The sequence below is a fragment of the Brienomyrus brachyistius genome, unplaced genomic scaffold (assembly GCF_023856365.1).
Source record: "Brienomyrus brachyistius isolate T26 unplaced genomic scaffold, BBRACH_0.4 scaffold63, whole genome shotgun sequence".
Taxonomy (NCBI): domain Eukaryota; kingdom Metazoa; phylum Chordata; class Actinopteri; order Osteoglossiformes; family Mormyridae; genus Brienomyrus; species Brienomyrus brachyistius.
In genome coordinates, this window is record NW_026042338.1 from 127,998 (window position 1) to 146,984 (window position 18,987).

The 18,987-nt window shown below is 40.6% G+C and overlaps 2 protein-coding genes across 2 annotated transcripts in view; one reads left to right on the forward strand and one right to left on the reverse strand.

The window, feature by feature from the left end:
* LOC125725225 (uncharacterized) overlaps positions 1-14,882 on the reverse strand; it is a 132,587-nt gene extending 117,705 nt beyond the window's left edge. The window contains exon 1 of the mRNA XM_049001978.1: positions 10,904-14,882. Within this exon, the coding sequence (XP_048857935.1) occupies positions 11,323-14,844 (3,522 nt within the window). The 5' untranslated portion in view covers positions 14,845-14,882 and the 3' untranslated portion in view covers positions 10,904-11,322. The remainder of the gene's footprint in view (positions 1-10,903) is intronic.
* The window catches only part of LOC125725241 (uncharacterized), a 68,535-nt gene extending 51,442 nt beyond the window's left edge, over positions 1-17,093 (forward strand). Inside the window, exon 2 of the mRNA XM_049002016.1 lies at positions 16,944-17,093. The gene's annotated coding sequence lies outside the window, so the exon portion shown is untranslated. The remainder of the gene's footprint in view (positions 1-16,943) is intronic.
* Positions 17,094-18,987: the final 1,894 nt, after the last annotated feature.

Consider the following 18,987-nt stretch of genomic DNA (forward strand, 5'->3'; position numbering starts at 1 on the left):
CAAAATAATTTGGAGGTGGTACACATGGAATCATAAAAGACCAAAAGATAAGTGAGTAAAATATTCATTTTGATTGAACGGCATCTTCAGCTAGAGAAAGACGTGGAGACAAAAGGCTGGAGGAGATAAAGACAGCGCAGAAAGAAGATGATGTATGCAGACAAGTGACAAACCACTGTTTCACAGAATGGCCAGAGAGATGTAAGTTAGATCCAGACATTAAACCATACTGGCAGCGCAGAATGGATTTTCACCTTGTTCACGACCTTCTCATGAAGGGAGAAGGACTTGTGATACCTCCCCCCTTGAGAGCGGATGTTCTTCAGCGTCTGCATGAAGGCTATCAGGGAATTACTAAATGCCGAGCCAGAGCTACACTGTCAGTATGGTGGCCCGGTATCACAGCACAGATTAGCCAGATGGTGGACAGCTGGGTCCTAAATGGCCAGATCTGCAAGTTTTTCGCAAGCAGGATGAGGAGAGAAGGCATCAGCAGGCAAAACACTACAACCGCAGACTCCGCTCCAGACCTCTCGCAGAACTGACATCTGGTCAGACAGTTTGGATTAGCACAGAAGGGACTGCTGGGAGTCGTCAAACCTGCAGATACTCCTAGACCATATGTTGTAGAGACTGTAAAGTTCATCTTTGGCCTACAGGGACTGTTACTAGGTCAAGTTGACTGGAAAACCACCTGACAGAATGGACTTGTGAACAAAGAGGGAAGTTCAGTAGAAGAGAGAGAGAAAGAGAGGAGGTTGTTGATAGCAGTAATAGAAATTAATGTCAAAAGGTACACAGCACATTTGACTTAAGCTAAAAGAAGGAGGTGTAATAATAGGACTACTGTTCCCTTAATGCTCTATTCCCCACATTGCTTTTGTGCCTTGTATGCAGTATTCCGTTGTTGTATTAAACACGATCTAACCATATACTGACAGTCCCATCTGCTCATTATACAGTTTAGTCAGGGTGATGGACTAAATCCCAGCAACTGAGGGGACAGTTAAGTTACTTTGGTTAGTCTTTATTTATTTATTATTTTTTTATTTTGGGTTATTTCTGTATGTTTTTCCCTTTTTTAAAATTTTCTTTAATTACATTTGGTTGTTTGGAGCCTATTGACACTTGGTAGAGGGATTTAATGGACAATAAAGAATGTGCATCCTATCCTATCCTGTAAGGCCTTCAAGTTTGTCTGGTGGCCCACAGGCCAGCAAGTAAAGGCAGTTTAAAGTTTATAAAAGTTTAGATGAATGCAAGTATTTTCTGGCTGATCATGTACACGGGACTGATTGCTTCCTAATCGTATAGTTTTTATTGTTTATCGTTTTATATGTTTTATCCTGATTAATTTGCAAGGTATAATGACAGACAGACAATATGTAAAAGAATTGTATGTAAATCAATTTTGAAATTAGCCTAGGGCTGGGCAATATTGTACAATAGTAAAGTTTTTTTTCATATGAAATGATATTAATAATTATTACGATATAATTTTATTCCATATTTTTACTTAAAATTCACATAATTGCGTTTAAAAAGGCAACGTGAAAATTGAGAAACGTGGAAATTGAATTGACTGCAAACTGAAATCTAAATTTAATAAATCATATATATGATATTTGAAAATAGCCTTTGTAGAATTCTATGTGAAGACCCTCTGGGCCAGGCGCCCTGCCGCTCTGCATTGTTTTCTTTGCATGTACAACTTTGTACTCCATAATTTTTATATTTTATCACGAAGCCTGAAGAGCAATATGAACTGTATCATGCTTTAAGTAAATTGTCTCATCCTTTATTAGATTTAAACACAGACACAATCCACAGCAAACTGCACTTACAGCCTTCATCCTGCTCTTCAGTCTCTGAGGTGCTGCATCTAAATGGGGACTCGTCAAAAAGCCAAGTGGAGCTGTCATGAATGAAGGCCTTGTTCAAGCTTCCCCTGCCTGACAGCAGGTTAGTCTCTCATTTGACTAAAGTATATTTAACTTCTACAGAACTTTGTAGGCTCATCTAGGATGGAGAATTTCTGCTGCTGAGCGCGTTAGAAAAGATTCTCAGAGGGAGATACTGTCATGCCCTGCTCGTCGGCTCCTCGTGTGTGCCACGCCCCCGGATTACCCACGTGTTCTTTCCCGATTGTACCCAGCTGTGTCTGATTATTTTCAATCAGTCCTGTGTATTTCAGTCCGTGTCTTACCTGAGTCCTTCGTCCGTCATTGATGTCTGTTGCCGTCCTGTGTTCCCTGCCCCTGATTTCCTGAAAATAAACCCCGTTCGTCCCGAATCCGGCCTGCCTGCTTCCTGATTCCCCGCTTGCCCTCACGATCGCCGCTCTGCCCGCGATCTCCCGTGACTGATACGAGTCCTAGGTGCCTGCTGGGTACATATTCAAGACAGAGTTAGGACCGACGCCAATAATTCTGCACCAGATTAGAGGAAAAAATTGTATCTTACTGAAAATTTCATTCATAGAATTTTACCTTAGACTTGGTCAGCAGCCATGTGGATAAATTTCAGAACTACAGACGGTCTGTGGGTTGGGGGTGACAGGCAGGTTGGCAGGTGGGGGCACGCGGAATGCTCCTGGGGGTGTGGTGGGTGTGCTTATATGATTTACAGGAGCCGAGGCTAACAAAGGCACTAAACTGCTCAAACAGCCTCCTGTACGAAGTTTTACATGAAAAGAGGCCATGGGCTTGTTGGCGCTATGTTTCTCAGCAGACTGACTAATACAGCCAACTGGACCATCTACCTCTTCAAAAACATCCATGCAGAGTTTCCTGCCTGTTTCTGACAGCTTTCACTGTTATTCTTTTGCTCCAGTCCTTTGCACTTTTCCAGGTTTTAGTACCTTGACCTTTGCAATCTGGAGGATTGCTACCCTCCAACTAGCTGTTTTGGGTCAAAATGGCCCCATCTGTGTTAATTTGCATCATTAATTACAACATAAATTGATACATTCCAGATGAATTTTTAAGGTAATTTCAACAAAAGCCTGTAATATCATTTTCGACCACCATGTGACACCACAAGCCATTGGAAAACCACTAAGATGTCAATATGAGATTTGGCAGAACTGAAAATATGATGTTAAATATATCACAGTGCAATAGTTTTAAAAATAAATCACTGACTTTGCACGACTATTTTATGTGTTTTGTCAAATAAAAAACCTGAAGTATTTGAACTTGAACTGATACTGAGCAAAATATTACCTCTTACTTACATGAAGGTTCGCATTATCTATGATGTAGAATAAAAGACACAAGTAAACAATCCATTTCTTTGTTTTAACAATACAAATGTTAAAGTAAGAAAACAAGATGATACAACAATTCAAATTACATATTAGAACAGCAAAATCAGATTGTAATCTGGTAAAACTGCAAAATACAAACATCAGTAAATCAAACAATAATCAAATAACACAAAAATCCAACTATGAATGAACACTGAACAATAACCAATCAAAAACATTGCAAATGCTCTGCACTAGTGTTGTACATGTACATGTGTGTGGTTTGCTGACATAACATATACAAGTAGCACAAAGCCTGGTCGTCTCGCAGACCTTTGTACAGTAATGGCATCTCAGCCTTTTCTCAGGTCGGGGCTTTTGTTCCGGAGCCTGTGCAGCCAAGCTGCCACCAGGACTGGAGGGCTCTGTACCAGGGACCTTGGGAGGCAGCAAGATAAGAGATGAGCTAACGAAAAACATCTGGTGATCCTGTGCAGGGACGTCACTCGCAGAAAATGGATGCTGATTTGTAAGTGGGGGCTTTTCTCCTCTGTATGCGGGGAACCCCTGTTCAAACAAGAGCAATTAACAGGAAACGTCTTCTAACTTAAGGGGTGAACTGCTTCATCTGAGAAAACTAGACTTAGGAAACAGGGAGCATCAGCGACACATCAATAGAGCAGCAAATGTTCCACTGAGGATTAATATATACAGCAGTAAACTGACTGACATCTCATACAGCCATATTGTATCAAATACACAGATACTGAGGATACAACATGAAACGGTCTGGGGGAGGGGAAACATTTCCGCATGTAGGGGGTTGGAGGCATTTAATTATTTACAGAAAATTCCACAGAGCCAATGTAGGAACCTGAGGCCAGTTTAACACAGGTCACTGTCCGTGGTGCTGAAACCTCTGCTTGATGGGCTGGTGCTGAACGAATAGGACGACTGACCAAAGTATCTCACTGTCTGATTCCACTGACTGACACCATCTCAAGTCAGAGCGGCTGTGTGAGAGAGACCCAATACGGGTTTAACTCTTGTTTCACTGACCTCTTCACGATACTCATATATATAGAATCTTACATGTATGTTTGCAATGCAGGTGTAGTAACAGCATTAGAATCGGTGCTTATGAAAAAGGGCAAATAGGCCTAATCTTTGAAATTTCCATAAGAGATACTGACTTTTATTCTCTGGAATGATTGTTATCTTCTGTCAAATTAAGATAAAGGGCATTAAGACAGGACAGCTGTCCAACGTATCTCAGTATGTGTTTCCACTGACTGACACCTTCACATGTAATGTGACTGTTAACAATGAGGAAAATTTTACAAGTTACTACAGGAAGCAATATTTACATGCCTGTAGCTTTCATTTCTCACCACAGAAAACCCAAAAAAAAAAGAAATAAGAAATACATTCATGTTATATCCAATATATCACTTCCTCATTTAAAATCATAAAACATATCTGACTGTTAATCTCTATGTTTTAATAATTTCAATAGCATTGCGTGATTTGCTTATTTTTTTCAAAAGCCACTGTGGAAGCGAAATTTAAAGAAGTTTGGTCCCCTTATAACAGCATTGGGTAAGAGAGCCGAGGGCTGCTGGGATTGTTCTCAATGTCTTGTTGGTGCCGTGTGGGTTGTGCTGCACTAACAGCTTCAAGTTATGAGATAACATGAGCAGATGCCATTACGTCATTAGTGCTACACAAGATATTGTCATGACCTGGCTCAAGGCCATAAGAAAAAGTGGACCAGTGTTAAATCACTGTGACCTCACACCTCTTCAGATTGCAAGCCCATTTAAATGGCACAGAGGTACACAATGGGTGGCCTGTATCTGCTTCACTTAATGTGCACCAAAGACCTCATATGAGGACCACAAGAGCCACCCCAGATTTACCCACCATCATGAGAAAGACTAAGATCAACATGGATCAAATGGCCTATTTGGGTGTACAACCACCCCCAGACCACTCTGACTGGCTTTGGGTTTTTGAGACAATATGAGAAGGGCAGATGCCCTTTTGCGTGGAATTTTTCCTTCTTCCTCTTTTTGTTTTCTTCAAGTACCAACAAGAGAAATTAATGACAATGCCAAAGCATCTGTAATTGCAACAATTTTCTGGGAGAAGGGGTGTGTTTTTGACACAAGTGCAGGGGTGCCAATATTTTTGGCCTTGACTGTAATAGTTATTTGTGATTTGTAATAATCATTTAATTTTATCGATCCATCTACTTACCTACACTAAAAAATGTACTGTTGGATGTAATTAATTTTAAGACTAGTAGTTACATGAAATTACTTTCTAAGAGCATTTTATTTTGTAATTCAAATTTTTCTTATTTTTCAAACCAAAAAGTTACAGCACTTCAGCCATTCACATTTATAAAACAATATGACCAATCACTAGTTCAACCTCCCAGCCATTTATCCTTCAAAAACATGGCCCTAGAAATGTTCCCACATTTTCATCATATCTTGTTTCCCATTTAGTCTGTCCAACATTTTTTCATATGAAGCTGCCTTAATCATCTCATCGGTCCATTCCTATATATTGCGGATTATTGAGGATTTCAAATGCCTTAATATTACCCTCATGGCAGTTATGAGTCCCACCATCACAGCCTTAAACTGTTTATTATTCACCTTTGGCAATTCCACTCTATCTCCTAGCAGACAGAGTCGGGTTTGCGAGGTAAAGTAAAGCCTAGCCATTTGTCCAGGAGACCAAGAACTCTACCCCAAAATGGATATACCTGAGAGCACTGCCACAGCATGTGTAAATAAACCCCCACCTACCTTCTAAAATTCCAACACTGATCAGTATTAATTAGTCCAGTTCTATTTAGTCTAACTAGTGTCCAGTATTATCTGTGTATAATTTTATACTGAATAAATGTACCTTTTACTTCCCTATAATATTTCCCCACTCTAGAAAGTATTCTTGACCATTCAGCTTCTTGCCATTGTTTCCATACTTTTTCCTATTTGTATTTCAGGATTGTGCCAAATTGAGGAATATGGCTGCATGTCATGTGATACTTTAAGCTTCTTATGTATTTTGATCCATATATTCCTCAAAAAAGATATTATCGGGTTTGTGTTTCTTATATTGTCCCCCCATTGTGACAGAATGTGCAGAGGTTGAAATAGTGAAGCCAAATTGCTCTCGATAGCTATCCAGTCCACATCAGAATTCACATTCTTCCAGTGATAGTAGAGTTTGGCTATTTCAAATGACATGCTATATAATCTAACATCTGGCAATCCTAGACCTCCCTTGTCTCTGGGCGAAGTAATTTTAATCCTATAGGTTTTTTCTTTCCCAACAAAAATCTTTTACTATACTCTCGTACTGTTCAAATATCCTTTCCGGAATATTAAATGGAAGCATCATAGAGAGATAATTAACTTGAGGCACCACAACCATTTTAGTAACATTAACTTTCCCCCCATGAGGATAATTTCAATGCTTTCCATTTGTCCATATTAGGTTTAATTTTGTTCAATGAGGGTTCAAAATTCTGAATTATTATTTTGTCAATATATAAACAGATTTAAATTTCATGTTTATAGTTCAATTTTATGTTATATAAACAAAATAATTTTAATACAGTGCATTTTTTTATTAATTCAACAGCACCCATGTTCAATCCACTTAAGTTTGGAAGGTGTATTGGAAGGTAACGCAGATATTTCTTAAGTGGGCATCCAGAGATATCGTCCCCCCTCCAAGCACCCCTTTTCTCTGCTAGTTCTGTATGGAGCTCGACAGGAGGAATGGAGAGGTAGACAAAGGGGTTAGTCTCACACATAATGTAATACAAAATAAAGAGTAAATACAAGTGCCATGAAGCAGAATTGAGCTCCAGCAGGCCTCGACTTACAGTAAAGGAATTGTAAGGCAGACATGCTAACAAAACAGCTTTACATATTCCCAATTCCAAACCATTAATGGGAAACCTTAGAGTGACGACGGCTAAAAAAAACCTTAGCTATGAGCAGGAATGAAACGTTGTGAAAAGCCAAGACTCCACGTGAACATGTTCTCCCCTTGCAGAGTCAGATCACGCATTTGAAGTGTTCCCAAGTGTTTGTGTGTTTTAGGTTCCTGTTAGTGAGGGGTCCTTTGCCGTTCTGTCTGACATCCAACAGAAAGTCCACTGTGTCTCTGCAACTTAAGCTGAGTCAGTGTAAGTGTGTGGCTCAGTAGCTCAAGTATTTGGGCTTGTAATCCAAAGTTTGCTGGTTTAAATCCAGCTTCAGATGGATAACTGTATGTTTATGGGCCATTGAGTTATGAAAAATAATCAGTGTAGTGAATCACTATATTCTCAAATTACTTGTTGTACTTTTATGAACAACACCATTTATTAAACAAACAAATCTGCAATGGCAGAATGAAGAATTAAAAATGAAAATAAACTATCATTTAAGAAACTGTGGAAAACTGAATTTACAATATTTGTAAATTGAAGGAAGAGTCCATTAACTTAAAACCGTTTTTTGGTGGATTCTTTTTTTTTACAGTGTATGACGCGCTTGAATTCACTGAGCTCAAGTGTATGTGAAAATTAATATATTTAGATCTAGTATGTTTCATGGCTTCACTGTATTTCCCTCTGGAATGATCAGTTTCATCTAACTGCTGATGTTAAAGGCAGAGCTGAAATTTAGTTTAGTCATGACCTCAAAATTTAATTGAGTAGGTATTCTGTACAACCAGATGGAACTGCTGGTTGGGCTGGTCATCACCTGCTTTTTCTAAGTGAGGTCAAAATGTAAAGTTTCAAATTGCACAATATATATTAATCTGTTTTTAATGTTTTTACAAAATATTTTTTATGTGTTTGCATCTTATATTTTGTATAATGTGCTTGTACATTTGATTCTTCCTTGATTTCGGTGTAATGAAGTGTAACTAGTGAAAAAGAGAGAAACGTTTGGGAAGCATTATTGAGCTGATTGTCCAGAGTCACTTGGGTGATAGTTAAGGTCAATATAAATCACCTATTACCCACTGTAATCCTTTGTATTCCACCCGCACACTCTGTTAACAAAATAAGAGGGTTGAAGTTAAATCAGGTTAAAAAGGTAAATTTGATCCTCCCCCTATCGCGGAAGATGCGTTCCAAACCCATCAGCGATAGGTGAAAATCCACGATACAGAAAGATCATATAAATCTTTTTTGAAGTTTAAGCCTTAAAATACCCCTCCCACATGCTTTAAACATATGTAAACTCATTAAAACAGCACATATATCTGTATGTCGGGCTAAGGATATGAGTGACATAATAATAATAATAATAATAATAATAATAATAATAATAATAATAATAAAATAATTTTTAATATATATACACACACACAACTTTCTCTCTATATATGTAATGGAATATATAAAAATTAAAACATATATGGCTCTTACATATTCTTCTCATCCTTCTTCATGTAGCGTACTGTTGATTAATTCAAGCCATAATGGCGAACGCCGTCCGCATAACGCTTTCCTTCCCGAAGCACATCCAGAAGTTTTACCTTCTCCTGAATGGTCAACGTCTTCCATCGTAGGGCTTAGAACAAAACGAAAACAATCGGACCACAAACAATGTACGGGATACGCAGAGAATTGTGAGGCGTCGGAGGAAAATCCGCGATATAGTGGGGGAATCGCTGTAATGTGAAATCTGCCAATCCTGGTTTTCAGCACCATGGACAGAAACCTTTCGTTTATAGGGACCTATTATGCCCATTTTCACTGTTCATAATTGGATTTTTATGGTCTGCTAGAATAGATTCACCCTTTTAATAGGTGATATCCTAGAATCCAATATATTATTGCAGGGCTGTTTTCATTTGATGTTAACCAAATGTGATATATTTATTTTTACTTTTGATATCTCGTCCTTTTCCCCTTATCTGATAAGAGCCGCTGTCCGCTGAGACAAGCTGGTGTGTTTTTACTGCTCATTGAAAAGTGGGTGGTGCGGACATTGTGTATTACATCACACTATGAGACAGTCACTGATTGGTGGGCTCTGAGGGGGCGGTGTGACCTGAAAATCATCCATCAATCAACCCAGGATGGGGGGCCAGCCTATCGCAGAGCACACTCACACACCATTCACTCACACATGCTCTCCTACAGGCAATTTAGCAAGTCCAATTAGCCTCAGCATGTTTTTGGAATGTGGGGGGAAACCAAAGTACCCAGAGGAAACCCCACGACGACATGGGGAGAACATGCAAACTCCGCACACATGTGACCCATGCCGAGACTCGAACCTGGAACCCAGAGGTGTGAGGCAACAGTGCTAACCACTGTACCGCTCCTGAAAATCATGAACTGTTTTAAATGTTGAAGTGTTTTTGAAATATTTATTAATTTTAAATATTTATTAAATCAAAACATTGGGCAGTATACATGTTATAGCTACTTATTAATGAATAAGCAATATAATAAGATTCAATTTTGCTTTCACTACTTAAAGCGCCAGAACAACGTATTTGAAAAATTCAACAGCAATATCTCTTCTACCAGAAATCAGGAACAGGTTAAGAAAATCCACAGACTTCGTCGCGAGCAGTTTAATATACGAACTATTTCCTTCTACCCGACTCCACACACCAATAATATCACTGCGCAGCAGATATCGCCAGGGAGCTTGCGCTTGTGTCTAATGCGCAGTGATACGAGTGTACTTCGATAGAAGCCCGACATTTCTACGGCTGATATTTCTAAACCTGAACAACTCCCAGCAGAACTTTGATGAATGGATAGCATTAAGACCCCTCTAAAATATCTTTTTATAGTTTTGGGGTGAACCTCCCATTTAAACGAAGTACATCGTGGTGCTCATGAATTTGAAAGCCTAGATGCCTCACCTCGCTTTTCCACAACGTGTCAGCAGCGCCACCATCTTGGAGCGGTAATTAGACATAAACAAGCAACATGTCAGGGTGTAGATGGAAAGATCTTTTAGCCATAACTTCTTTACTAATTAACGCATTTATTTCTTACAATTATGTAGAATAAATAAACAAGCCCACCACTACTGCCCCCCCGCCAAATTTATGTAGTACTGCTCATAGTATTCTCAACAAAAACTAATGCTAGTATCCGGTCAGTGTCACAGGCTAGTAAACATGTTATGTATCTTATTTGACCGTACCGCAGATTTTTTTACCTGTGAAATGTGGTTCCCTGTTTTCTAGTTTTAACATTCCTGTCATATGGAGACCTGCAGCGGCTGGATTTACAGTGAGAAGACTTCCCCAAATGCAGTGGAACAACACATCTTTATTTTCCATGCAGCTCTTCCTACAAGAACTTCACATCTAGCATCTTTACAACACAACAGAAGAACAGAGAAAAACCCTCTGACAACTGGCAGCCTTAAATACTTCCAGCTGTCACCGACTAAACCATTCTTCCACTCACAGGTAGTTTCTTAAATTCCCCCCTTCCACCATAATACACAACACATCAACCTACATATATACTTAACTACATTTAACATTCATATTAATACATATCTCCCTCTTTAATCTTACACAAACCCCATATTATAAAACCCAAAATCCCCAGCACAACAGATTCCCCCCTCTCCCTTAAGCCCTGGTCTCTCCCGGAACCTTTAAATGGTGTCTGGACCCAGGGGACATATTTGCCCAAACACCTATGGAGAAACACAAGAAGAAAGGTGAGTAACCACATCTTACAATCAGTTCTTTGCATCAATTGTTCTTACTGGTAAACTCATTCTCCCTCAATCACCATTCCTTTTCACAGACCCCACCACCTTCCTTGATGAGGAGGCACTGCGCAGGATCTGAACCAAGGCCACCAACTGACTTCAAGATCCAATAAACCAGCAAACCCCTGTATGCCCCTGTTCTCCTATGCAAATCCCTGGGTAAAGTACCATGCTAAATAAAATACTATTTATTAAAATAAAGAAAGAGTGTATCACTAACATACTATCAATTACAATAAAATAGTAAGGGAATCCTCTCCCTTACATTTCCTCCCCCCTCTCTTAAGCGCGAGCACCTCAGTCCTCTGTCATCCTAGATAAACAATCAGCAACCACATTTGACTTCCCTGGCCTATACTGGACCGTAAAGTCATAAGGCTGCAAAGCCAGGTACCATCCTGCAATGCGAACATTTGCATCCCTCATGCGGTTCAACCACTGGAGAGCGCGATGATCCGTCTCTAGGGTGAAATGACGTCCCAGAAGATAATACCTCAAGGCCTCAACAGCCCATTTCATGGCCAAACACTCTTTCTCCACCGTCGAATACCTCGTCTCCCTGTCCAGTAGTTTCCGACTCAGAAACACCACAGGCCTTCTTTCACCATCCACCTCTTGCTGAAGAACTGCTCCAAGGCCCACTCCTGAAGCATCCGTTTGCAAGATGAATGGCCTATTGACGTCTGGACTGTGTAGGACCGGATATGTGCAAACTGCTTCCTTGAGATCTCTAAATGCTTGCTCACATTCTTCTGTCCACCGTACTTTGTTGGGGGCTGAGCCCTTCGTGAGGTCATTCAGTGCAGCAGATCGCTCTGCAAAAGAAGGTATGAATTTCCTGTACCAGCCTACCAGGCCCAGAAAACCTCTCACCTTCCTCTTCGTCATCGGAACAGGGAAAGCCTGGATTGCTTCGATCTTCCCAACCTGTGGCTTTATCTTCCCAGAGCCAACCACAAAGCCCAAGTACTCCACTTCTCTCTGGGCTATGGAACACTTCTTGGGGTTAATAGTCAATCCAGCCATTCTGATGCAATGTAGCACCTTCTGTAAATGCATACCATGCTCTTCCCAGGACTCACTGTACACCACCACGTCGTCCAGATAAGCTGCAGAAAATGCTGACACATCCCTCAGTACATGATCCATTAATCGTTGGAACGTCGCTGGTGCCCCTTGAAGCCCAAATGGCATGACTTTAAATTGGTACATACCAAACGGAGTTTTGAAGGCCGTCAGTTCTTTCGCTTCTGGTGCCAACGCCACTTGCCAGTAACCCTTACACAGATCCAGTGTCGTGATATACCTTGCTGATCCAACCCTCTCCAACAGGTCATCTACCCTGGGCATTGGGTAGGGATCAAACCTGGATACTGCATTCAAATATCTGAAATCAATACAGAATCTCAAGGTATCATCTTTTTTCGGTACCAAGACAATCGGACTGCACCACTCACTACTCGACCCCTCAATAATTCCTAGATCCAACATCAGTTTTATCTCCTTCTTCAGCACTGGCACCAACCGTTCTGGAATCCTGTAACTATTTTGACGACCGGGTGCGTCCTCCTTCACCCGTATGTTATGTTGAACCAGCGATGTAAACCCTGGCGTCTCTCGAAAGAGCTGTGGATCCACGAGTGGTTTTATATCAACCTGCTCCGTAGGGGACAAATGAGAAAGGTCAACCGAAGTACAATCTGCAGTGTTAGTTGGAAAAAACCTCTCCGTCACCTCCTCATCCCTAACTGAACGCACCAGTAACTGATGGACCGGCCCTTGTCGGCTGTGGAATTCTTTCAACAAGTTCACATGAAATGTCTGATATTTTTTAGCTCTTTCTGGCATATTCAATTCATAAGTGACTTTACTTACTTGCCTGACAATTTCATATGGCCCATGCCATTTTGTCAACAACTTGTTATCGCTGGTAGGAAGCAACAACAGTACTTTCTGGCCCGGAACAAAGCCTCTATCCCTCGCCTTCTGATCATACCATGTCTTCTGATGTTTTTGTGCTGCTTTCATGTTGTCCTGCACCAACGATGCCATTCTCTTCAATCTCTCTCTCATGTTGATGACATAAGCAGCGATGTTTTCACCCTCTGCTTTAGAATCCTCCCAACAGTCCTTAAGCAGATCCAGTGGGCCTCTCACTTGATAACCATACAACAGTTCAAAAGGTGAGAAGCCAGTAGAAACCTGTGGGACCTCTCGGTAGGCAAACAGAAGGTAAGGCAGCCATTGATCCCAGTCAGCACCTGTATCAGAAACAAACTTGCGCAGCATATTTTTGAGAGTCTGGTTGTATCTCTCCACTAGCCCGTCCGTTTGGGGGTGATAAGGGGTGGTCTTAAGTCCCTTTATCCCTAACAGCTTATAAACTTGCTGCAACAACTTGGATAGAAAGTTCGTGCCACAATCCGTCAAAATTTCTCTTGGTATCCCTACCCTCGAGAAAAGCTGCAGCAGACAATTAGCAACATGACGAGCTTTAATTGATCTGAGTGGAAAGGCCTCCGGAAACCGTGTCGCATAGTCACATATAACCAATATATAGCGATGGCCTGTGGAACTCCTCTCTAAAGGACCCACAATATCCATGCCTAGCCTCTCAAAAGGTGTTTCAATAATTGGTAATGGTTGCAACTGGGCTGGCGCTACTCCTTTGCCCGAGATCAACTGACATTTTTCACAAGAACGACAGAACTCAGAAACCTGTACATACATCCCTGGCCAAACAAACCGGCTACTGATCCTATTCAGTGTTTTATAAAAAGCCATATGACCTGCCCATGGAATTGAATGACCCAAATCCATAACTTTGTTTCTAAACTGTTGAGGGAGTGCCATTGCTTCACACTTCCCCTTCCTCTGATACAAGATGCCTCCCTTAATCAAATACATAGTATCTGCAAGACAACTTACCTGACCTTGACTAACTCCCTCTACCTCCGTTACCTTCTCATACCAGGGTTTTAGAGTCGGGTCGCTTCTTTGGAGTGCACCTAAATCTGAGGGAACGTCAAACTCAAGTTGATTATTTGGCTTAGGGAACAATGTTATACCCTTCTCCCCTGAGCTTTTGAACTTTTCCCTTCTCTTCTGAGCCCTCGACTTCCTAATCTTTCCTGGCTCCATCTCCAGAGAGTCCTCAAAAAAAGGTAGCTCTCGCATCATTTCCTTTGCCCTTTGTGCTCTTGTAACTACATGACAGGATTTCCGTGAATCAACTGTCCCATCTAGAGGAAGTAAACCTCCAGCTTCATCACCTGAGCCTTGAATATCTTTCTCACTACTCCCCTGAGGGCCATAATCTGACTGATATATCAGATCAAAAAGAGTGGGAATGTCATTACCAAGTATTACTGAATATGGCAAACTGGGAACCACAGCTACCACTAACAAGTAGGTCTGCCCTCCCACCGTCAGGTAAACCTCCGCAGTGGGATACCTATATTCATCTCCATGCACACACCTTATCGTAGTCCCCCCCCCACTTAACTTTTCTCCTGAAATTATGCTAGAATGTACTAACGTTTGAAAACAGCCAGAGTCAAGCAATGCTTCTTCTTTTCGCCCATTAATTAACACAGGGACAGTACAAGCTTCCTTTCCTACCGGCTCTACAGCTGGCCTTGGAACTGCACACAAAAGAGATGGTTTTGACTTAAGGGCCGGACAAAATTGTTGTGTATGACCAAAATTATGACAATGATAACATTCAATATCCTGAACTGAAGATTTAAAGGATTTCTTCACATTATAAGGTCTATTGGAAGGAAACTGCCTAGAGCTAGAAAAATCCCTAGCCTGCATTTGACCAGACCCCTGTTCACCCCCAATGGACTTACTTGATTGGGCATAGTGGGTCTCCTGGCTGAAATGGATGCTCCTGCTTCCCTTTCTAGCTGCAGTGAAAACCTCCGCGAGGCTGGCTGCTTCCTTTGCCGTCCTCGGGTCACGCTCACGTATCCAGATCTCCAGCTCTGGATTAACCATTCTCAAAAACTGCTCCAGAATTATCTGCTCAGATATTTCTTCTACAGTTAATTTTTCAGGTTTAATCCATCTTACAAACAAGTCTTTCAACCTTACATACAGTTCACGTGGCGTCTCACCTGCTTCAACTTTCAGGGATCTGAAGCGGCGTCTATAGGTGTCCGCAGTGATCTCATATTTTGCCAAGATTGCTTCCTTCACTTTATCATAGTCCTCAGAATCAATTAAGTCCATAAGAATGTAAGCTGTACGAGCTTTACCTGTCAACAAAGGGACCAAACGAATAGCCCACTCATCTCTGGGCCATCAACACACGTTTGCCATCCTTTCAAACGTGGTCAGAAAATGTTCAATATCCTCTTCTGGTGACAGAGGGAACAGTTTAGGTTTAATTGAAGACCTAGACCCATGGGCCACTTGCACTTCTTCACTATTAACTGCCTGTTCCTGCTCTTCAGACGTTGTACAGGGTACTGGCACCTCTGATGGCTCCGGCTTATCAATTACCGCATTAACTTGTAGCTGTATTTGCTGAAATTGGTGCTGTATACTTTTCCACCTTTGCTCCTGACGTGACCAATCTTTCTCCCACCTCTGGTCTCTGGCTGCTTGAGACCTAACCAGGGATTTCACCATCCCCGTCAGCTCCTCCCATTTGTCTTCAGAGCTTGCTGCTGCTATGGCCTCTAGCTCAGATGAAGCTCCAACTCCTTCATCAGGCTGCTCCTCTTGACCTGGCTTTCTTCCACCTCTTGTCATCATCCTCTCACTGTGGCATGGACGACACACTTCTGACACCACTTGTCATATGGAGACCTGCAGCGGCTGGATTTACAGTGAGAAGACTTCCCCAAATGCAGTGGAACAACACATCTTTATTTTCCATGCAGCTCTTCCTACAAGAACTTCACATCTAGCATCTTTACAACACAACAGAAGAACAGAGAAAAACCCTCTGACAACTGGCAGCCTTAAATACTTCCAGCTGTCACCGACTAAACCATTCTTCCACTCACAGGTAGTTTCTTAAATTCCCCCCTTCCACCATAATACACAACACATCAACCTACATATATACTTAACTACATTTAACATTCATATTAATACATATCTCCCTCTTTAATCTTACACAAACCCCATATTATAAAACCCAAAATCCCCAGCACAACAGATTCCCCACTCTCCCTTAAGCCCTGGTCTCTCCCGGAACCTTTAAATGGTGTCTGGACCCAGGGGACATATTTGCCCAAACACCTTGGAGAAACACAAGAAGAAAGGTGAGTAACCACATCTTACAATCAGTTCTTTGCATCAATTGTTCTTACTGGTAAACTCATTCTCCCTCAATCACCATTCCTTTTCACAGACCCCACCACCTTCCTTGATGAGGAGGCACTGCGCAGGATCTGAACCAAGGCCACCAACTGACTTCAAGATCCAATAAACCAGCAAACCCCTGTATGCCCCTGTTCTCCTATGCAAATCCCTGGGTAAAGTACCATGCTAAATAAAATACTATTTATTAAAATAAAGAAAGAGTGTATCACTAACATACTATCAATTACAATAAAATAGTAAGGGAATCCTCTCCCTTACACTACCACACTGGTCAGGTTTCAGTGTATGGTGGCATCTGAAGACAGATCACAGCTACTGACTATACCAGAAGAAGGACCTGAGGAAGAGGACGAGACTGAAGTGATGAAGACAGATAAAACAAAAGAAGATGCTGATGCTGCCGAGAAGATCTACAGTGAAGAAGAAGTATCATTCCATGTGAATGCCGAAGATCTTTCTGAAGATGATACTGAGAAGAGCCACAAGAAGAAGAAGAAGATGAAGTGGTGCTTCTTCTGCTGTCCCCTGCCTTTCAGAAGAAGTAGCAAGAGGCAGTAATTATAAGGCTGTGAATTCAGGTTTAGAAATGACTTAAAGCAGTAATATAACTGCATTATTGACACCTTCACAATGCACTGTAATGCATCCATAAATATATTATAGACATGGGTATAAATATTGAAGAAAAAAAAGCATAACACATTATAGCCATGTTTATTATGGATTAATGGCCGATATAATGTATTATGAAGATATCTATTGTGTATATATAGATCAGAGCATTCATAATGCATTATCAAGATAGCTATAATGTGTTATGCCTTTGTATAAGTATTTACAGCCGTGTTTTTAATACTTTTATAAATGATTTATAAGGCATTAATTGGGTATTTATTTATTTATTTATTAGTTATATGACTGCTTTAAGTAAAGTGTTTATTTTCTTTTTCTTAGAATACCCGTGTTAGAGCCCTGCATTGGGACTGGGATCCCGCGGGACCCAACGGAAAGAGATACTGTTTAAGTGTTAATGTAGATATAAGATACGACAGGATAAGATATGCTAAGTTAAAATATAAGATAGGCTAAGACGAAATATATTAATATAAGCTAAGTTGAAATATAATAAGATAAGATAGGTTAAGTTATATGATAAGATAGGCTAAGTTAAAATATAATAAGATAGGTTAAGTTAAGATATGACAAGATAGGCTAAGATAAAATATGATAGGCTAAGTTAACATATGATAAGATAGGCTATTTTAAGATAAGAGATTTGCAATAAAACATATTTACTTTTCAAACTGTGTCTTTGTCATCTTTTCAGTGTTGTGTCTGTCTTTGTTTGATAATTTTGAATCGTTAATTTATATCTGAGACTCTCCTAAATGTCAATAAGTAGAGACGGAGGAATGGGAGGAAGGTACGGTTAAGTATAAATGATAAAGTATCAAAATCACAGTGCTACCTTATTTTGACGCAGAGAAAGTAATTTCAGTGTTACTACCACATATGAGTTAATGGCTGCAAATGTTGGTGTTACAAGTGCCGGTAAATAACGCGGCGTAAGTTTAACTCCGGTGTGTTTCTGAAAAACGCACCGCCTTCTGCCTGCTGTCATTCGGCGAACGTGTAGGAGGCTATTCTGGTAACAGGTAAAGTTGTCATTTAACGTAATGCTAACGTGCATTACCAGTTAGTAAGTGTTTTACTATATCACACACCTTACGTCCTTTATAGTTGTAGTCCGGTGCACTCTGTATCCATGCTAACTAGCTAGCTAATGTTAACATGACGCAGTACAGTCTTCCAGCTTGGGGATTCCCACCCCTGTCCGCGGCCAGTATTCCACAGGGGGTTTGCGGAGGTGTTGGTTGCAAATGCAAACGATCCCTTCATGTTCATGTGTTGTGTTCTAATGTGTAAATAAAAGATAACTATCAAATTCAATGTTTATGTCCTATTATACTAGATAAGACTGTAAAATAGTTTGCCCTGCATATGGATGCCATGCAGTCAGAGTATGATCAAGACAGGGTGTGAGTGTGGAAAAAAGACAAATGTAACAGTATTTGAGGGAAGAGTGTGAAGGAGGGAAATGTAGGGAGAAGGAGGTTCCTCGGAGCTCCGAGATGTGTTTGGCTGTAATTAATCTGGAATATAGCTATATGACATAGTTTTTGATAACACCAGCATTTATTTTTTAGGTTTGTCAAGCTCCGTCAAAACAATTAGAACGAGTCCATTATGTAACTGGAACCCCTCTCACATGTAAACACAGTGACACGCTACAGCGTTGGTTTGTTGTCTGAGGCTATGATACTGACCACAAACACATTCTCAAATTTCACTGCACCAATCATAGCATACGCAGGCAGAAAAATTATAGCAAAAAACATTCAACATTAGAGTCTAAAACCGTCTGTAATGTCTGTGTTTATCCAGTGGACCATAAATTAAAATAAGCTTTCCTATTTCAGTTTCTTTCAGATGTTATAAAGTAGTAAATAAAGAATCATATTAATTAAACCATGTATTACTGACTATCAGACAACTTCAACAAGTTACCAAATGGATGCAAAATCAAAGATATTCATTTGCGCCTGGCACTAACCATGTATT